General features: G+C 43.8%; 1 protein-coding gene across 1 annotated transcript in view; it reads left to right on the plus strand.

Annotated features, from left to right (window-relative positions):
• The window catches only part of grin2ca (glutamate receptor, ionotropic, N-methyl D-aspartate 2Ca), a gene marked incomplete at both ends in the record, with an annotated part of 133050 nt that overhangs the window by 78772 nt on the left and 31697 nt on the right, over positions 1-22581 (plus strand). Inside the window, one exon of the mRNA XM_080446600.1 lies at positions 7049-7260. Coding sequence (XP_080302726.1) covers positions 7049-7260 — 212 coding nt within the window. The remainder of the gene's footprint in view (positions 1-7048; positions 7261-22581) is intronic.

Below are 22581 nucleotides of genomic sequence, written 5' to 3' on the forward strand. Positions count from 1 at the left end.
ATTCTACTAACTCTGTGTCTCATAGGAGGGCGCCTAACAGTGACATCATCGTATAGGCACTTCTTTTTTTTTTAAATGTAAAAGTAAGATTTCACATTTTTTATTTTGATTTGTATAGCACTAGAACAATGGCTTCCATTATAGCATGCTAACTTTCCAGGAATAGAAAGCCTGCAGTTTCTAATAGCTTGGATTCCCCATCAATGATGTCACTGGTAGGCGGGTTTCTGAACTGTCCACAGTCCTCCTCTGAGACACAGAGAGAGTAGACAAAATTGGCGCCATACTATTATAATGAGCATGAGTGAGGACCAGTTGTATGAAGATATGTTGAAAATGGGTGAAGTCGTCCTTTAAGCCCTATTTCATACGAAAACAGCCAAACTAATGACACAGCAGATCTGCAAGCTCACAAAGCATTGCGATGTGATGTTTAATCACAGGAAAAATAGGAGAGGAAGGTTGAAGTGTTTAAGGTTTTTCCACCTTTAATGACAGGCAAAATAGGAAAGGCAGGTGGAACATGGTTAGAGGCATACTTCAGGTTTAAACAGTACATTTGACTTTGATACCGAGCGTCTCAACATTACAGTTACTGAGAAAAGTCCCCAGGCTCAGCCAGCCACTATCTGCTCCCTCTCCCTACTGTATGTCAGGTACAATGATGATAACACATTGAGTGAAACCCATATCTCACGTCTCTCCTATATTCTCCCTGCTGTGGGTGTAATTAACTGTCCAGAAGAGGTTTTCACCAGAGCATAACATTAACACTTGTCCGCTCGTCCAGGCCTAAATGGATAAGCCATTGTTATTCTTTAGCTGTCCATTCAGACAAGTAAAATAAATATGCAGGCCTTCATCTGTCTTCACCCGTCACAACTGTCCTAATGGTTATGCCTGGAAATTGGACACTGGCTTATAGTTTCTTTATATTCAGCACGTTACTTTGAATAGGGTGCTGCTAATACAATTTTAAAATGATCCTTGTGTCAGCTGGTTCAAACCGCTTTGATCCGGTTGGCTAGATTTCCATCGCTGTACAAACCAGTGGTGGAAGAAGTACAATCCCCAGCCGAGTACCAGTGGTGGAAAGTAACTAAGAACATTTACTTAAGTACTGTACTTAAAGGGATTCTAGGCAACATTAAGCCTCAATTTTTAAAATATTTATATATATATATGTAGCATTTTTTCCCCTCTATCAGCCACTATATAATGATGCTGGGGTGTTTTCCTGCATTGCAACACAAGATATTTCTGAAATCCGTATTTTCCCTACTATTTATGTTTTGACATCCGGGTATCCGGGACGTAAATGAAACGCACACATGTGCGCGTCCGTGCGCGTGTGAACTGTTCGAGTGAAACCGAATGGAACCGAGTGCAGCCGACAAAAATGGAACGAGCCGGCATTGTTTTCTGCTGCGCTGTTTTTACTTTTGGTTTTAAAACACTGTCAGACTTCTTTTTTGAGGCACGGAATTTACTTTTAAGATATTGTTTGCATTGAATTGAGTTGTTTAACTTAATATATGTGGTCAATTTATCATGACAGAGCCTATTATTTTTTTTAATCAGAGAACCGGCAGGGGCGGGCAGTGACACGCATTGTATCGAATAAAGCAACCTATTTTCGGCATGGCCCGTTCAGAAGTCCCCCCTGCGTCACCCCCTGGTGGTCAGGGAAACGAACTGCTGATGAGGAGGGGGGAGGGGAGTGGAGGGGCGGTGTTTGACAACAGTTTTTTTCTTTTTTTCATCTCTGAACTTGCCTAGAATCCCTTTAATGTTTTGGTATTTGTACTTTACTTGAGTATTTCCAATTTAAAATACTTTTACTTCTAATCCACTACATCTCAGAGGCAAATATTGTACTTTTACTCCACTACAATTATTTGAAAACTTTAGTTATTGTGGTTGCCAGACTATAGTAATCTTCACACTTTATTATTAGTGTGGTTGCCCTAACAGGGCAACCAGACTATTGTTATAGATAAACTGAAAAACGCTTTATTTCGGGCTGCTACTCCTCCCACAGTTTCGTCCGGGAATCGTGCGCTTGTATTTTGCTAAGAGATTGGTTAAATAGTTTAATTGATATTGATTTATTAGTGCATTAAATTTCCCCATCCACTTTAATGGGAAAATGAAAAAAATCCCGTTCAAGTATTTATTTCTCAGAAACCGTAAGGGCTAGAGTTTCAAGACTTGGAGGGGAGGTTCATGATTTAGTCCAAAATTATTATAAAAAAAATTAAACCAATCGGCCTCATGGTGGCGCTATAACAGCCCCCTTTACGTTTTGGCCTATAACTCTTGAACCGTAGGTCGTAGAATAAAAATCTAGATTCCTTGGGTCATGACGCAACTCCCCATATGGGCCATGCCCATTTGCGTTAGGATAGATTTTCCGCCATTTTGAATTGTCTTCAAAACACACTTTTAGCTCCTCCTCCCACATATTTTCTCCACATTTCACAAAAATCTGTACACATGATCTCTGGACCCATGCGATAATCTGGACCGAAACAGAATTTTGATAGTCCATACCGTTCGTCCGTAAATGGCTTCCAAAGTTAGCGGAAGGGGCCCGTCATACAAAAAAGGCCACAAATCACGAACCAAAAGCATTTCCACTTTGATCCATAAGGGGCGCCACAAATGCTCAAAATTCAACCGTTTGATGCAAAAACCTTATGTTGGGGGGATCAATCCGCTCAAAATGAAACGCAAGTGATCTCAGGAGTGACGTGACAATGTAATTGGCGCAGCCTCCGACGGTATTCCTCCCAGCGTATTCCTCGAGTCCCGGCGGCAGCGACCCGCGACTCGCGTCGGCGCAACCACACTCTGCAATTGCCCTGAATTGCGACGCGTCTAGTTACTAGTTACTTTTCAGATATAAATTATGATATTATTAAACATACATTAACCACTTTAGCCCTATTTTATACATGGGCTATTTGAAAATAGCCGATCTACAAGCTCACAACGTGTCACACCAAGACGCGTTGTGAGCTTGTAGATCTGCTATTTTCAAACATTTTAGTACTTTTACTTTTGGTACTTTAAGTACATTTTGATGCCAATACTTTTGTACTTTCACTACAGTAATGTTTTAATTCTGGACTTTTACTTGTAACAGAGTATTTCTGTATTGCAGTATTGTTACTTTTACTTAAGTAAAGAATTTGAGTACTTTTTCCACCACTGCCGAGTACCAAAGACTATGAAAACGGTACGAGGTGCCTCCCTGCTTGGCACTCAGCAGCATCATGAGTATGATTGGGGCTAAGAATCCATGACATATTTGCATTAGTCTCGTGTAGCCAGACAACTATTCCACAGTCTCCGAATGCTACAGTATATGAATGTCTGGAACTACACCTCCCGAAATCCGAGGCAGGTGGCTGTCATCCGTTCGTCATTTCTGTTCACAAAAATATATTTTAAAATATCTTTACACTTTATTTTAAAAGTTCCATGTCTAATAAGCAGCAAGCTATATATGCTTTGATAATTTTGATTTATATTAGTACACATTTGCGCGACTGTAAAAGACGGAACCAAAGCAGGGAGGTGGCGTCACATCCACTTTCTCATTTCATCATTTTCAGAGCTTCCGTGCTCCAGACTGTATGAACGGAAGCATTTACAAATTGCGGGAGGCAACAGTCTGGCCACGTGAGGCTATATTCGCATCATGTCCAGAGGCAGTGGTGTGCAGTGGTGTAAATTAACTAATTACGCACGAGCGTGCGGTCATAGGCTCAGAGGCTTCCGACCTATGAGCCACATGGCTGGAAAACCGCTTGTTCCCAAGGCAATACTTAAAACTTGTGACAATAATTGGAGTTGAAGTTGAATAATCGTCTCTTTAGGGCAGCCTACTGATCATTCCTACCTAAGTTTCATGGAAGTCATTATCCGGACAGACAGACAGACAGACAGACAGACAGACAGACAGACAGACAGACAGACAGACAGACAGACAGGACCAATGACAATACATTGCCACGCATTGCTGGCGGGGGGAGGGGGGGGGATATTGTCAAGCAAGTGTGAACGGTTAATTTGAAATCTTGCAAAACAAATTTGGAATTGCTTGAATACCCACCTTGCCTACAACACCCACAGACGTTTGAAAATCGTGCGGGGGAATTGGTGTAATAATAGCCGGCGGGGGCGGAATTGCCTTTCATGCTGATAGATGTATAATTGCCAGCTCTAAATCTATCCTGTGACCCAAAAATCAATTTCCCCCAAATTATCTACGGGCGGGAATAGTATACGCGCCGCTGTGTTCAGGTCCAGACACACAAATCACTGAGAAATAGGGGGAGAACAGCATAAGCAATCTCAAAGTCTGAGATTTAGAGACAACAGGATTAACGCATAAAAACCGGGAAAGCATCTGTGTCATTTTAGATTTGAGCTAAATAGCACATTGCTATTCAAGCATAGCAGCTATACAAGCTTGTAGATCTGCTATGTTTTGAAAAATCGTGAAAATATGTGCAAATCTTTGAATATACATTTTTAAATACTAAATATTTTACTCAAATCTTTGCTTCTGGGGGGTCCCTAGAACAAAACGGGATGGGGGTCGGCGGACATATTCAATTTTGGGTGGTCCTTGACATGACAAAAGTCTTTCAGAAAACTGTTTAGAAGACATTTTGTAGAATCGGCCTCAGGTCTTAATGGGTTAACTCTTTAAGACCGGGAACGCATCTGTGTGTCATTTTTAGATTCCTTGGGCTATTCAAAAATAGCAGATCTACAAGCTCATAGCGCGGCACCGAGTGCCGCGCTACAAGCTTGTAGATCTGCTATTTTGGAAAAATCGTGAAAATTTGTCCAAATCTTTGAATCATATATTTTTTAAAGCCAACATTTGTAACTCAAATCTTTGCTTCTGGGGGGTCCCTGGAACAACATATTTTGAGATGGGGGTCCGCGGCCAAATAGAAATAATTTTGGTGGGTCCTTGACATGAAAACGTTTGAGCACCACTGATCTTATAGCAAACATACGTTTTTTTTCTCCAAAAAAAAAGCTTAGATTTGAGTTACAAATGTTCAACAATTTGCACATTAGCAGATCTACAAGCTCATAACACGGCACTCTGTGAATAGTTCCCGGTCTTAATGGGTTAAGGCTATACGTGGGGCTGATCTACGGCCCGCCGTGCGTCTTTATCCTCCACCAAAAAGCACACTGCTTCATCTGGGATGACTGGACGCCAGAGGATCCTTACTTACTCCATCATGTCTCCGCCTCATCCGTCTTGCCGGGCTGATGGGGGTGAATGTGTATGTTTTCGCTCCCGTCTGTCTGTCTGTCTGTCTGTCTGTCTGTCTGTCTGTCTGTCTGTCTGTCTGTCTGTCTGTCTGTCTGTCTGTCTGTCTGTCTGTCTGTCTGTCTGTCTGTCTGTCTGTCTGTCTGTCTGTCTGTCTGTCTGTCTGTCTGTCTGTCCGTCCGTCCGTCCGTCCGTCCGTCCGTCCGTCCGTCCGTCCGTCCGTCCGTCCGTCCGTCCGTCCGTCCGTCCGTCCGTCCGTCCGTCCGTCCGTCCGTCCGTCCGTCCGTCCGTCCGTCCGTCCGTCCGTCCGTCCGTCCGTCCGTCCGTCCGTCCGTCCGTCCGTCCGTCCGTCCGTCCGTCCGTCCGTCCGTCCGTAAAGATAACAGTGAAAGACCCCTGGAGGTGTGTGGAGAACCACTTTGCTAGTGAATCATTCACAGAAAGACAAAACTGAAAACCTCTTGAGGTCAGAGTCAGGGTGCTGATAGTGTGCATGTTGGCTCACTGGAAACACTCTGCTACTGTACGCCGCTAGGGTCTCAAAGTGTGGTACATGGTTCCATGAGGGGGTTCTCACGGGTGTGTAACTTTGATATTTCTCAAGGGTTTGTAACTCTGATATGACAAATGGTTCCATTTGTACACTCTCAGAGTTATAGGGGTCCTTGAAATAAATAAAAAGTTGGAGAACCACTGTGAGTCTCAAATAGTATAATTGGTAAGACCTGTGAAGGAAGTAAGGAAGAGGCCCAGTTTCTTTCCATTATGGCTGCTGTGCGTAGAGCCTGTTCCTTAAAGGGCAAGACCACTTTGGTAGAGGTTTGGGTTGTGTAGTTACCTTGCCATGATGTAACTCCAAAGGTGGGCAAGAAATAAAAAATAATTGCTCCATTGATTAGAAATTGATAATTCAAAATATGCTCCTCATTGACTTACATTGTACTGTAAAACTGCTCTCAAAGTCACTCTTTTAGCCCAAAAACGAAAGCAAACAAAGTTGATTCAGACAATATAGAACATCACCAAACCCAGTACTGTTTTTTTTTTAAATAAAAATGTCAACTTCCTGTTGCTTTTGCCATTTTTAATAAGTAGAAAACCCGGACTGGATCGGCAGATCCGGATCCAGATCTTCAAATAGTAAAATCAACAGGAAGTTGACATTTTTATTTAAAAAAAAAACAGTACTGGGTTTGGTGATGCTCTATATTGTCTGAATCAGCTATGTTTGGGTTCATTTATGTGCTAAAAGAGTGACTTTGAGAGCTGTTTTACCGTACAATGTAAGTCAATGAGGAGCATATTTTGAATTATCAATTTCTAATCAATGGAGCAATTATTTTTGATTTCTTGCCCACCTTTGGAGTTACATCATGGCACGGTAACTACACAACCCAAACCTCTACTAAAGTGGTCTTACCCTTTAAGCATACTGACTAGGGCTGTGAATCGTCTGCTATCTCACAATTCGATTCGATTCCGATTCTTAGGGTCACGATTCAGTTTTTTCCCGAATTTTTTTTGAACAAACAATTATCGATTCAAAAATGTTTTTTTCCGATTCAAAATCAAAAAAAATTCCCGATTCAGCCTAGAACTTGCCACTTCTCAAAAAGTGTAAATTATACAAAAATACTGGGAAAAAAATGAAATATATTAAAACATAAAAATAAAGAATGAATCCAAAGTATGAATGGATTTTTTTCCCACACCCCTAATACTGACCTTCTCCTCTGTGTCCAGGTGGGGACCTTCGCAATGGGCATCCTGCAAATGCGGTACCCCGTGTGGCCGCGCTACGGGAGCTACCTGGAGCCCGTGTCCGACTACAGGCACCTGACGGTGGCCACGCTGGAGGAGCGGCCCTTTGTCATCGTGGAGTCCGTGGACCCCCAGACAGGCACCTGTGTCAGCAACACGGTGCCCTGCCGCAGGCAGTCCAACAAGACAGAGACGTAAGTGTACCGTCAAGTGGTGGGAAAAGTACACAAATGTTTTACTTAAAGGGATACTTCACTTTCACATAAAATAAACATTTAAAAAATATATTAAAAATAAATGAAAAAAGTAATGGAAAAATCACGGCCCCCTCACGCATTAGAGTGTCCTACTAATGTGTGAGGGGGCCTTTATTTTGCCATAACTTCTTTCATTTTCTTTTTATATATTTTTTTAATGTTTATTTTATGTGAAAGTGAAGTATCCCTTTAAGGCAAAGTATCAATGGGGCAAGAATCAAATGGGGGCACGGTGGCGCAGTCTATAGCGCTGTCGCCTCACAGCTAGCGGGTTCGATTCCCGCCGGGGACGCTGTGGGCGCTGGGGGCGTGTCCTCTCCTCTGCGTCATCAGTGCCCATACCCTAGGTGAGGTTGGCGAAAGGGCCTCTTTTTCGTAAATAAACGCCCTACTTGATCATACTACAGCTTCACACAAAAGCATCAAAAGAAGCAAATCATTTTTTTATTTGATGGCCTTTCTGACCTGGCATTTGGCCTTCATGCCCTCAAAAAGTTTACAACACCTTTAGTAAGGCCAAAAGGCCTTAAATGAAAGGCCTGATTTTGTTTAACCAAATGCTACCGCTATACCTGGCAGCTTTCCGTTTTGGCTTATAATTCTTGAACCTTAAAGTTGTGCCAGCAAAAAATTGCCATGCCTATGTCTATTTAGAGGTTCTGCCATTTTTTTTTTCTTCAAAACACACTCTTTTCCTACTACGCCTACTTAGTCCAAGATTCACACAAATCGCTACACATTATCTTTGGAGATATTCAAAAAGATCACGAACGCATCATCCGATTGAGCCCACATTTTAATCACACATTGAGTGCGTCTTAGAAACTGAAGTCAAAAGTGCCATCCTTCCATTCCACCTACCCGAGTCCTCCCAATATCATGCATTGCGTGTTAACATAGCCCGCTCGATTGATTTTGCGTCCAACTTGAGAGTGCCATTAAGCATTGTAGTTAAGAAGCTCTTCCCATACCATTAGCAACGGCGTGATTTCTTACCACTCAACACGGCGAGCTGCTCGTTAAGCACAATTCATACTCCGTCATACGACGGTGTCGCGCGGCTAAAATAGCTTACCTACAAGCTCATTGTGAGCTTGTAGGTCGTCTATTTTAGCCGCGCGACACCGTCACACAACAAAGCATACATTAGCCATTAGGCCGTGCCGCCGGTGTGCAATCTCACAGCGATCTCGTGCTGACCCAATAACGGGAAAATATAAGCACAGCGTGGCGGGGTATCAATTAGGGTGTGTGGGCGATTAGGCTATACCATCAATCCTGACCACCTTAGAGACTGATATGGGTGTTCATTAGCGGAGGGGAAAGGGAAAAAGGAAACGCTGGCTATTATCCATTACTGACAATTGGTCTTAACGGGACGCGGGGACAGCAAAGGTGAAGTCCACATCCCTCCCTACAGAGCAATAGACCCCGCTAAAGAGGTTTATGCCTGCCAAGCAAATCATGTCATCGCTCTAAATAGGTTATAGAGTTCCCAATGTTCCTTGAGCGGGACGGAGGAGCGTCTTTGCAGGGGGGTGGAACCGGATAAAGCCGGGTTTAAGTGGTTCAGCGAAGCCGTCTGCACGGCAGCTGTGAATGTGACACTCGGATGGATTGAGTTTGGGGGGTGGGGGGGCGGTGGGGGGGTGGCGTTATGACAGCTTGTGGTTAACGGTCAGTCTCTGGGTGAGTTGTCACATGTGAGGGGCCGTGGAGGAGGGCCCTTGTATTGAGAGGGACGCCGGACAGGGGACATGACGTTTCTTCGCCCTCTCAAGGCAGGCAGGCAGGCCGAAAGGGAAGAGTTTGAGTTCCCTGCCACGGGCTCCACATTCCCCTTGCGAGGTCTAGAGGGGCCAATTGTAAAGAAAGAAAGAATAATAAGTGCGTGTGTGTGTGTGTGTGTGTATATATATATATATATATATATATATATATATATATATGTACATATATATATATATATATATACATATATATATATATATATATATATATATATATATATATATATATATATATATATATATATATATATATATATATATATATATATATATATATATATTATACACTTGTGTTGTGAGCTTGTAAATCTCATATTTACTTTAAAAAAAATATCCATTTCACAATAGGGGGGCCACAGCCAGAGGGCTATGGCTATTTAGGAGTCCTTTGCATGGAAAAGCCCACACCCCGCTGTCTATAAGCAGGAGGGCTGCTCCGGTATAGCCATCCGTTTGTTATGGGGTCCTCCGCTCCAGACCGATCCCTCACGCCCTCGCCCCCGAGACTCAACCTGCCTGGCCGACCATCTGTGCGGCTCGCCTGTTCCTCCTCGGAGAGGAACCAGAAAATATGGGCCGAACCATCCAGCCAATCCCTTGCACCAAAACACTTAACACAGGTCTTATTAGTGTGGCAGGTCCTGTGGTGTAGGTCCAAGTCCAAGTACTCGACTCCAGTACTTGAGTCAAAGTATAGATACTCCTCCGGGTTAAATATTACTCCACTGCAAGTGCAAGTTGCTCTGTCAAATTTATACTTGAGTTAACCCATTCAATCCGGGAACGCATCTCTGTCATTTTAGATTTCTTTGGCTATTGAAAAATAGCAGATCTACAGTTTTTTGAAAAATCTTGGAAGATTTGTGGAAATCTTTGAATATATATTTTTCAAAGCGAACATTTCTTTCCTTTATTTATTCAGGGGAGCCCACTGAGAGCAAGCTCTCTTTTTCAGGGACGCCCTGATAACAGCATATAACACATAAAATACATACATAATGAAAACCAATAACATACATTTGAATCATATTACAATCATCACAAATGCAAACAAACAGTGCTACATGAAACAGGTGCAGTTACTATTAAATGTGTCCTCGAGAAGTACCCTAAATGTCTCTATTGAGACCAATCGCTCCAGTTTCAGAGAGTCCTGAAGTTTGTTCCATTTGTGTGGAGCATAATACTTGAAGGCAGTCTTTCCTTGTTCACTTTTCTTACGTGGACTGGTATATCTAATGTGTTTTTGTGAACGTGTTGAATGTCCAGAAACCTTTGGTTCTAAGAGCGAAGATAGGTATAGAGGAAGCTTGCCACACAAGGCCTTATGAATAAAAAGAATACAATGTTGCTCTCTGCGTACTGCGAGAGATGACCAACCCACTTTATCATATAAAATACAGTGATGGGTGTGTCATATAGTTAAACACAGACATTATGACAGATTGAATAACAGTTTTTCTGCTGGAATATTTGTAAAATATGTTGTTCCAGGGGACACAAATGTTACAAATATTTTTCAAAAATAGTAGATCTACAATAGCGTGGCACTTGGTATATCTTGTATATCTGCTATTTTTGAATAGCCAAAGAAATCTAAAGTGACTCAGATGCGTTCCCGGTCTTAATGGGTTAAAGTACTGGAAGACTTGCTTTAAAAAGATACTTAAGTGTTCAAAAGTACATGCTTTTAAATAATACTTCAGTATTCAAAAGTACAAAGTACAAAGTTAAAAAAAAAAATCTACAAGCTTTGTCTTTGAAATGCAGTGGAGTGAAAGTCCAAAGATACACATATACTGATGAAGTAAAGTACAAATACTCAAAATAATTTGACTCAAAGTAATGTATATTTTGTTACTGTCCACCACTCGGCCGGTGTGGCTCAGGCGGTAGAGTGGCGAAGATTCACGGGTCGACCCCCCCCCACCTCAGCGTGCTCCTCCTGGCTCCGTGTCGTGCTCCTCCTGGCTCCGTGTCAAAGTGTCCTTGAGCAAGACACCGAAGCCCTAACTGCTCCTGATGAGGGCGGTACCTTTGCATGATTGCCTCCGCTGTCGGTGTGTGAATGTGTGTGAATTGGGTCATCTCTGGAGACAGACTGTTGGCGCCACACAATTTGCAAAACGCTTCCACCTAACAGCCTGTTTAGTCTGGAAGCACTGAAAAGCCGCCGGAAATAAAGTGGACGCCCCGCCTCCCTCCCACCCACTTGCGTTTTGGCCTGTGCCGTCGCGTGTGACCCATGATTTAACTCAGCCCAAAAATACTCCAAAAATTATACATTTCACACACGTCCAAAAATAAATTACTTGTTTTACTTTACTTACTTTTTCTATAGAGGAATTAACTAAAATGGTGATACTTAATTTTGTTGCGGTAAAATAGCTGTTTCTAAGGATATCATGAAGCCTTGTTCCAATAAAGAAATGTAAAGGGTACGTTTTTACCTATTTAAACTTGAAAACACAATGGAAGGGTTAAGGTGAAAAGTGTCGACCACGTAGTCCACATACGATAACTGACACTGGAATAATCCACAGGTAGGTCCAAGAGGAAGAGCACAATCAAGTTCATTATACTACACTTTTAACAGGTCACTTGTTGGTCTATAACTCTTGAACCATATACAATCAAGATATTTTTTCCCTGGATTCCTTGGATCAAGACGCAAGGCCCCGGCCATTTGTGCCAGACTAGATTTTCTGCTATTTTGCGTTTTCTTCAAAACACACATTGTGTTAACAACTCCTGCAACGTTTGTCCAAAACTCACAGCACACATTGAAGGAATGTGATCAAGATGTATCAGTCAGATATCTCAGATTCCATTCCAATTCTCTACAACTGCCTGCCAAAGTGTGCCGGCCCTGGAAGGCAACCCGTAGCGCACATTTCTAGTGGTGAAGATGACAGCTTCCTGGGCAGAAGTTTTGCGAGGCAGAATTACAGACTCCATGTAACATTCAAAGATTGTGGGAGAGTTGTTAATGGGTGAATGTAAAACACATTGTAAAGCACTTTGGCTAAAGATGGTATAAAAATGCTGACCATTCACCATTCATTAAAAGCATGGCTTTTATCATTGAGTTCACCTGCGAGGCCGGTCATACATATTGTCCATCGCTGTTGGGTAGAAACCTTGTATGTCCAAAACACTTTTCAAGAAACGGAAATAAGAACCTGTGTTCCCATGTTATTATGTAGTCACAAGCTTGTGTTAATCCTTTTTCATTCATGCAATAGGTATAAAACCCACACACAGACTTAACCACGTTCATGGTCATGTAAAACAAAACAAAAAAAACATAAACAGAGAAAAAAGATCTACAAGTTGTTATCTGTTGCAATTGCTACTTGTAGTCCTGCTATTTCCACTACTTTTGTGTGATACTGTCGTGGAAAAAATAAGTAGGGCATTGATTTAAGGGGGAAAAAACAAAAACAAAAGTTGAAATATGGAGATACAAGGTTTCTGCCCGACAGCAACGGTATCTTATCTTTGTGTGGTGCTCTGTCCCTCAGAGCACATTGGCGCTGTGTGGATCCATTGGTATTGAGATTGATAGTGGGGTAATTCTCTGCTGAAAGGTGCTATCGACCCACCCGAATGATGTCATCCATCTATTAGCCACGCTCAATGGGAGCTAAATTATGAGTTGATGTGATTAAAAAGCAAGGGACTGCGTCACAGCGGTAGATGAGGTCCTGGGAGCCGGGCTGGCAGGAACTGCACCGCAGTGCCAGTAAAGTACAATAAACCCATTTCCACATATCAGACATACGGGCATGCAATAGCAGTGTAATTTTCCTTTTTTTCTCAGGTGTTACCAATGATACTAATTAAGGTTGTGTTCCATTCAGGTCACCACTACCCCAAAATAATATTTCCGGGCAGCTTTGTATCAGAATTAGACTTGGATCAAGACTAATTAGTATTTTTATCGATTTTGACATTTGCATATCCACGATAGTCTTGGGCTTCACCCCCCAGAGCGTCCTGGACTTTCACCAGTAAATCCCGTATTTTTCCGAACATGTACCAATGTAAAATATCGGTGTTTACTCGGTTGCCGGTTATCTCTGCATTCGGAATCTTTGTGCACTGTATTAGTCTGTGCCTGAACGCCATTTCCCGCCCCCTCGTTTATGTCCTGTTTACATTCATTATTTTATTATTTTTGATTTCTTGTCTACCTTTGGAGTTACATCATGGCAAGTTAACTACACAACCCAAACCTCTACCAAAGTGATCTTGCCCTTTAAGTGTAATACCGGTTTTCACCGGATGTGCCCCGTCACTACCGCCCATTGAGGAATACGGGGAACTTCCGACAGAATCCGACACAGATGGGATTAAAACACATATCTATTGAAAAATAGGGACTAATACAGTGCACACTGGTTCCGAATGTCGAGTTAACATCTGGGGCTACAGTGTCCGCACTTTATACGATTTTTGTGTACATGTACGGAGAAGTACAGGCTTTCCGTACGGATGTCCAGTGACAATTGGGGGGGTGAAGCCCAATACTATCATAGATACGAAAGTAAAAGTCGATAAAATACATGTATAATAGTCTTGATCCAAGGCTACATCAGAATCAGAATCAGCTTTATTATCACATCACTGGTTTACAGGTGTAAATTGAGGTGAAATTTGTTTTTGCTGTTTTCAGCAAGAGAAAAAAGAAAACATGTTTGTTTATTCACAAACATAATACCTAGTGTGCATAGATTCTACACTAGATGGAACAGAGCCTTAATTAGTACCATTGGTAACACCTGTGATGGAAGTAACATTACACTGCTATTTATGGCTAATAGACCAATTATTCGTGTACAAACATTGAGACACACACCATTGCACATTCGCCTGCAGGTTGTGTGTAAGAGATTCCCAAGAGATTCCCCAACCCGTTGTTTTGAGGAACACTATTATTATTGCTATTAATATTAATATTTCCAGGTATATTTACAGGACATTTTCATAACATAGAAATAAAGTGTCCAGCTATGTCTAGTTTGTCAACCATGTGGATATTTAACAAAATAATATATTTTTAATAGTCCATAACATTATGTCATAAGTGTCCTGTTCTTCCAGAAATGAATAACGCTGCTCCAATGCGACGCCGCTGAAGTCATACCCGGAAATAAAGTTTTGGTTGTGGTGTCATGGCATGACGATTCGGTCTATAGGGGGATATGGTCAGAGGCTATGGCTATATTTGGTGGTTCAACCATGACATGGAAAAGTTGTGAACAACACCTGAGTTAGTGGACCGTGTGCTCCTTGAGAGCTGCGAGGACTCCGAGCAGCGGTGTAAAGTAACTAAGTACATTTACTCAAGTACTGTACTTAAGTACAATTTTGAGGTATTGTTTACTTTACTGGAGTATTTCCAATTGTCTACTTCTACTCCACTACATCTCAGAGGCAAATATTGTACTTTTACTCCACTACAATAATTTGAAAACTTTAGTTACTAGTTACTTTTCAGAGCACTTCCGCATTCCATTCTCACAATGGGATCGACGCTACTGTCATTACTCTCTTCATTACTCTCTTCCTAACTTACTCTGGCCGCCGCCATCTTGTCGACAAAGTCGTCCTCCCTAGGAGGTGCTTTGTCGCCCTCCAGCGGCGAACGTGAGGCGGTACGGCCAAGGGGTCATGTCTGACCGAAGTACTTCCGGTTCACAGTGGTGCGTGGGCACTTCCTGTGGGACGGAAGCCTGTGAGGCGACAAAACCTTCCTCCCCGTAGGGGATGCTTTGTCGCTCGTTAAAGGCGAACGTGGCCTGCAAATCATGAGGCGGTACGGCCAAGGGGTCATGTCTGACCGAAGTACTTCCGGTTCACAGTGGTGCGTGGGCACTTCCTGTGGGACGGAAGCCTGTGAGGCGACAAAATCTTCCTCCCCGTAGGGGATGCTTTGTCGCTCGTTAAAGGCGAACGTGGCCTGCAAAACATGAGGCGGTACGGCCAAGGGGTCATGTCTGACCGAAGTACTTCCGGTTCACAGTGGTGCGTGAGCACTTCCTGTGGGACGGAAGGCAAAAACCGGCGTGACCCCATTCCACTGGCGCATTTGCGCCCTCTGGCGGACAGGGGTGATGTGGGTTTTTATATTACCTTCATATGATCCAAAAACATGCACAGACAATGTCTAGAACATCGGGACTCGGGTGTTCTAGACAGTGTGGGCTTATGTAATTGAGAACGTTGATACATTACATGCACGGATATCATCCCATCAATGTCTGGGATACCGGAGTTCGGGCATCACAGACATTGTGGACTTATACACAGAGAGCATTGGAGCAGAGAAGCCCGCTTGCAGGGGACTCCATTGCTCCGCTGCTCTTTCAGATGTTATCCAACAATGTCTAGAATACCGGGACTCGGGTGTTCTAGACAGTGTGGGCTTATGTAATTGAGAACGTTGATACATTTACATTACATGCACAGATATTAGCCCATCAATGTCTGGGATACCGGAGTTCGGGCATCACAGACATTATGGGCTTTTATACAGAGAGCATTGGAGCAGAGAAGCCCGCGGTAGGGGACTCCACTGCTCCGCTGCACTCAAGCCACGTGAAAGAACGAGATCGTTTGTAACATGTAACACATTTATTTCTTTGGCAGAAAAAAAATTGTACTTTTAAACACACATTCGTTTTCATTAAACATGGCCTTCTGGCAGTCGAGGAGCCGTCCATCTTGTCCATCGAGTAATGTCTTCAGAAGCCCCCGAGGTTTGCTCGATACACAGAGTGAGAAGGCTAACAAGCTGGTGTTATCCTAGCGAGGCAAGCTAGGCTAGGACAACGCTGTTAATAACCTGTTGCATGGGTGTTAAGCCAACAAAACACTGCCTGACTAAGGCGACGTTAACCTAGCGAAGCAGCTAACGTAGCTAGTCTGGGCTAACTCACTCACGAGCGTCTGCCTCGTTCTCCCCTCGCCTATGCTGCCGTCGCCGGCGCCCCTTCGTTGTCTCCTGGCGACGCACCGCTGGCCCGGTACGCTTGCTGTGGCAGCGGAGTAGACGGCTGGGAAGAGGGGGAGGAAGTGCCGCTAGGTAGTCGCACCTGGTCACCCCAGTCACGGTGCTAGCGGCTGCTGCAGTGCTGCGTAGCACGGCTTGTGTAGCAGCCTGGAGGTGCTGCGAGCGGGGGGCTAACGCCGCTCGCAGCCGGGACTGCCGGAGGGCCCATTGTGGACTGTGAGCGCACGTGGTGGGCCCCACCACCCACGTTCCCTGGGCCGTGTTGCTGGATCCGCGACGACCGGGGACGAGACGTCGCTGCCTCCCGCAGCCAGGGCGCTGCCCTGGCTAAGCGGCTATCGAGGTGCAGCGTGGAGAACAGCGCAGTCCTCGCAGCGTCCCGGTGCATCTTGGAAATGCCTCGGCCCCGTAGAGACCGAGGCACGAGATGCAGAAACCACGAGGGTCACCCCCGGCGATCATCAAGCGGCAGAGCAGCAATACGCAGGGACGTGGAACCTCCATCTCGAGCTAACCTGTTAGCTTTCAGCCGCAAGGCTAAGAGCGCGGAAAACTCAAAGGAGGAAAACTTGCTTTAGCAGTAAAAGAAAGAAAGAGAAGATAGCCGCGGGAGCGGAAATAATAAAACTTTTTTTTTTAATAGGAGGAAAACCCGTTGGTTAGTACAAGTACCACCGAGTGGGCTAAAGCTGGTTTCTGTCCTGATCAAAGTTACGTTTGTTATTATTAAGGTATGTCTTGAGCTGTTGCATCTGCCATGCAGAGAAGCGAAAGAGGATGAGCCACGTCACGCAAGAGGTTTTATACCTCTTCCGGTTTACCGGACACGTGACATACCCTTCTCAGCCAATGAATGGCCCGGGAGTTTATGGTATGTAGCTCTGCATCACGCCAGGAGGCGCTGATATCCCATAGTGAGTATGTTACTCCGAATTCTAAAGAAACCGGGGTTACATCCGTAACCCTGAGTTACTAGTTACTTTTCAGATGTAAATTATGATATTATAAAACATACATTAACCACTTTAGCCCTATTCTATACCTATAAGCTATTTGAAAATAGCCGATCTACAAGCTCACAACGCGTTGCATCGCGACACGACGGACACGTTGTGAGCTTGTAGATCTGCTATTTTCAAACATATTAGTACTTTTACTTTTGGTACTTTAAGTACATTTTGATACCAATACTTTTGTACTTTTACTCAGGTACATTTTTAATTCCAGACTTTTACTTGTAACAGAGCACTTCTACATTGCAGTATTGATCATTTTACTTAAGTAAAACATTTGAGTACTTTTACGAGTTTGAATCCGACCGGCGTTCCTGTCCCAGGCTCTCTCCTCTCTACGCCCTTGGTTTTGTGTCCCTCTACATTCTCCCGTCTATATTTTGTTGTTATTAAACTTTGAGTTCCAGAGGCGTCTCAAGCCTCTCAAGGACTCGGCGTTAAGAGACAAGGACCAAAAAGAACTTTCCTTGAGACAAGAGTACAGACATCACTAATAGCATTACACACACTGAGACAATGCTCATGGGTTCTCTTCTGTTTTTTTTCCTAGATGTATTTTTGGCATTGCTATGCTTCTTGCTTCAGACCAGGTCAGCGTAGAGAGACATCAAACCAAGGGCACAGAGAGAGAGAGAGAGAGAGAGAGAGAGAGAGAGAGAGAGAGAGAGAGAGAGAGAGAGAGAGAGAGAGTGCAGGGGTCTTCAACCTTTTCAGGCCAAGGACCCCCTAGCTGAGAGAGAGATGAAGCAGGGACCCCCTCTATGTTGTACAACATTGTGTTTCAGATTAAACTATTTTTTTTTTTACTTTGGTCTGCTCTTTTTTCCCTCTACACCTATACCTTATAATAAGCCCAAAAATAGTAGATCTACAAGCTCACAACGCCTCACACGAGGCCCCCCTGTAGTAACTCTGAGGACCCCCTAGGGGTCCCGGAACCCTGTTGAAGACCCCTGGTGTGATGAAAACGTAACCAGGAAGTTTGCATTTAGAAATAATTGGCAAAACACTAAGACTATTAATAACATGACATGAATATAAAAAAGGATTAAAAACATATATATATATATTTCTTTTTTATATCAGACTGGGCCAACCCACCTCATGGGTGCTCTGCCTTACACTTGTAAGTGCACCCACACACGCTATTCCCCAAACAGCCATTCAGTGCAATAGGCAGCCCAGCTCTGGGGCCCTGGCCAGCTGATGGATGCTGGGTACACCGTGTTTACAATGGGGCTCGTGTGGCAACCAGAGAGAGAGAGAGAGAGAGAGAGAGAGAGAGAGAGAGAGAGAGAGAGAGAGAGAGATGAGAGAGAGAGAGAGAGAGAGAGAGAGAGAGAGAGGAGAGAGAGAGAGAGAGAGAGAGAGAGAGAGAGAGATGAGAGAGAGAGAGGAAGAGAGAGAGAGAGAGACAGAGAGACAGAGAGACAGAGAGACAGATAGACAGAGACAGATAGACAGAGACAGAGAGACACAAGAGAGAAACAGACAGAACACACACAGAACACAGACACAGACACACACACACACACACACACACACACACACACACACAACACACACACACACACACACACACACACACACACACACACACACGGGGGTGCAAAAAACCTCACGTGTCCCAGTGATCCATTATCATTCAAACATTCGGATAATATATAAGCTATATAAGCTAGAAGGTCAATTTCAGCAACCTGGACAGCGATCTCATAGACCTGTGTGTGTGTGTGCGTGCGTGCGTGCGTGCGTGCGTGTGTGTGTGTGGTGCGTGCGTGTGTGTGTGTGTGTGTGTGTGTGTGTGTGTGTGTGTGGTTTGTGTGTGTGGCAGGCTGGCAGAGAGAGAGAGAGAGAGAGAGAGAGAGAGAGAGAGAGAGAGAGAGAGAGAGAGAGAGGAGAGAGAGAGAGAGAGAGGAGAGAGAGAGAAGAGAGAGAGAGAGAGAGAGAGAGGGGAGGCTCTCTCCCCTCCAAAGTACTCATTTGTTTCTTTTTAACGTGGCTTCTTACCGCTATAGGCGCTAACTCCCTGCGCGGGTCCATCTCATTGCCTCGTGGCCTCCTCCTCCTCATCCTCCTCCTCCTCTCTGTGAGGGAACAGTCCATTAGGCCCTGGGGTGTGGCGGGAGGTTAGGGGGGGGGGGGGGGGGATGTGTCATTAGCGCTGTGGCTGTATCCAAGCTCACGGCTCACTAGCTCCGCTGCAGTCTGACTCCTCGCCACACAAAGCCACACAGAGCTGACCTTGTGTGAGCCACTACTGTCACACGGCTACAAAATGAGCTCCGTTTGGCTTTTCTTGAACTCCACGCCAGGGGTTCCCAAACTTTTTTCAGCTCAAGACCAAAAGGAGAAATTTTTTTGAGTGTCTTGCCGGGACCCAAAAAATACATTAACCACTGGAAGCTCTATTATGTGATCTTTTTGTGTGTGAATAACATTTTATTTTTTCCAATCTCGGTAGATTATGCTAATACAAATATAACTTAAACAATTGGGGTGGGTGGTTGTATTTGTTCTCCATGCTCATCTATTGAGACACAGACCCTGTGTCTAGGTTGTACGTGACCTTTGACGCGATCCTGGTTCCTGGTTTGACATGGATTTTGATCTCGAGGTCAAAATGATATTTTCTCCCCAGAGCAAGCAGGCATGCAGGGCTCCTATCACCTCAGTGGTGAAGATGTCAGCACATGTGCTGGAGAGACCTATGGGTTCAAATCCGTGGTAGATCAGGAAAGTAACATAGTGCAAGCTTTAAGCCCTATAAATAAATAAAAAAAAAGGAATCGACAAGCTCACATAGTCACGTGTCGTGATGCTATGTTTTGTGAGCTGCTTGATGCTATAAATGTCCACTCGTCTTTTCCACGTTTTCACTTTATTATGTTTGCATCCTAAAAGCCTCAAACGTTGTCAGCGTGCAAGACTTTTCTGTTTATTGCGGCCTTTAAATGGTGGCCCTCTCGCAACTCTCACATCTATCTTTGGTTAAGCCTTGAGTTTAGAGCACAAACTTTTCTGTTTTATTACCCAGACCATATATAACAGCCTCCTCTGCTTAGTATGCAAGACCTGCACCGTGCTCTCTCTCTCTCTCTCTCTCTCTCTCTCTCTCTCTCTCTCTCTCTCTCTCTCTCTCTCTCTCTCTCTCTCTCTCTCTCTCTCTCCTCTCTCTCTCTGCCAGGCAGAAACCTTGTATCTCCATTATTTCAACTTTTGTTATAATGTTTTTCCATAAATGCATGCCCTACTATGTCGTACAAAAGTAGCAAAATAAAAGCCGATCTACCAGCTCTCAACGCTTTACACCGTTAGGGCATTGTGAGCTTGTAGATCTGCTATTTCTTCTATGTAAAACAAAAGTGAAAGTAAAAGTAGTTGAGCGTGTCCGTGGGTTTTATAAATATTGAACCAACGTAAAGTATTAACCCATTCGATCATCGAACGCATCTGGTGTCATTTAAAATTGTATTTGGCTATTCAAAAATAGCAGATCTACAAGCTCATAGCGCGGCACCGAGTGCCGCGCTATGAGCTTGTAGATCTGCTATTTTGAAAAAATCATGCAAATGTGTGCAAATCTTTGAATCTTTTTTTTTAAAGGCGAACATTTTTAACACAAATATTTGCTTCTGGGGGTCCCTGGCACAACATATTTTCAGGTGGGGGTCCCGCGACCACATACATATCAATTTGGGGGTCCTTGGCACGAAAAAGTTTGAGAACCACTGTCTTAGAGAACTGCACTTGAGTTACAACTGTACTTTGAAAAGACGTTTATCCGGCGACACCGACTCTCTTTGCCAAACATTGCTGATCTATAAGCTCACATTGTGTCGCGGCACGAATGTTCCCACGAGAATATGGATGCTGGGGTTCAAGTTGGTTAATCCGTCTGTTCTTATAGTGAAACAGACCGGAGTTGCAACTGTACTTCCTTCCTTCTACACCGAATCTCTTCGCCAGAAATAGCAGAGCTTGTCGATTTTTTGCAGAATGTCCGCCTATTTTCAGTGAATGTTCGCTTAATTTTCACCTATTATGACATGCCCACAATAGAGACGCCAGGGTTCATGTGGTTAATATATTATATTATATTACAATTTATATAATATATTATATTACAATTTATATTACATTACATTACATTACATTACATTATATTATTATAACTACAAGCTCCCAACCTGTCGCGTACGAACAGGTTGTGAGCTTGTAGATCTGCACATTCTTGCCAAAACGTTTGCTTCAGAATAGAGACGCTATGGGTTCATGTTCCAGTCATACAGTTTGTCTCTGGAAGAGATTGAAAACAGAAAGAAAGGAGATGGAGGATAAAGAAAGACACGCGTCGACAATTCCCTCGCTTTGAAAAACGAGCCATCTTCCGCCAGAGCGACATTCAGCGCGGCCCGGACCTTTTTTTCCCCTCCTTTTCCTTTTCACTGAAGCATAAACGAGGCTTAAAGCAGCCAAATGTCTGAGGAGGAGGCTCGTCTGAGGGAGTTAAGCCCCCCGTGCGTTGGCGGCGTGTGGCTAGGGGGCCACGGTCCACACGAGGGACGGGGGGGTTGAAAGGTTGTGCCGGGGGCTGACTCTGGCTGGTCAGGACCGTCACATAATCCCACATTGTGTGTCTCTGCTCCTTTCCCCCCTTTGTTTGTTTGTGATTAATTTGTGTGGGATTTGTTTTGGTCCGCCCAGCTGTCCGTCCATCTGTCGCGGCCATGACATAATGCTGCGAGGCTGGCTGTGAGACTTGCCGTCAGCCCAGTACACTCTCTCTCGCTCTCTCTCTCTCTCTCTCTCTCTCCCTTCCTCTCTCGACATCAGAGCAGTGGTGTAAAGTAACTAAGTACATTTACTCAAGTACTGTACTTAAGTACAATTTTGAGGGTACTTTTACTTTACTGGAGTATTTCCAATTGTCTATACTTTTACTTCTACTCCACTACATCTCAGAGGCAAATATTGTACTTTTACTCCACTACAATTATTTGAGAACTTTAGTTACTAGTTACTTTGTAGATATACATTATTACATTATAAAACATATATTAACCACTTTAGCCCTATACTACAAGCTCACAACGCGTCGCATTGCGATGCGTTGTGAGCTTGTAGATCTGCTGTTTTCAAACATTTTAGTACTTTTACTTTTGGTACTTGAAGTATATTTTGATGCCAATACCTTTTTAACACGGGCCTTTTATTTGTTACAGAGTATTTCTACATTGCGGTATTGATACTTTTACTCAAGTAAAAAAATTTAAACTTTTTCCACCACTGCTCTCTCTCTCTCTCTCTCTCTCTCTCTCTCTCTCTCTCTCTCTCTCTCTCTCTCTCTCTCTCTCTCTCTCTCTCTCTCTCTCTCTCTCTCTCCCTCTCTCGACATCAGAGCCACAGCCTCTGCATCCGCGAGGATGCTATGCCT

This window comes from Gymnoscopelus braueri (genome assembly GCF_963280865.1).
Source record: "Gymnoscopelus braueri genome assembly, chromosome: 13".
NCBI classification, from domain to species: domain Eukaryota; kingdom Metazoa; phylum Chordata; class Actinopteri; order Myctophiformes; family Myctophidae; genus Gymnoscopelus; species Gymnoscopelus braueri.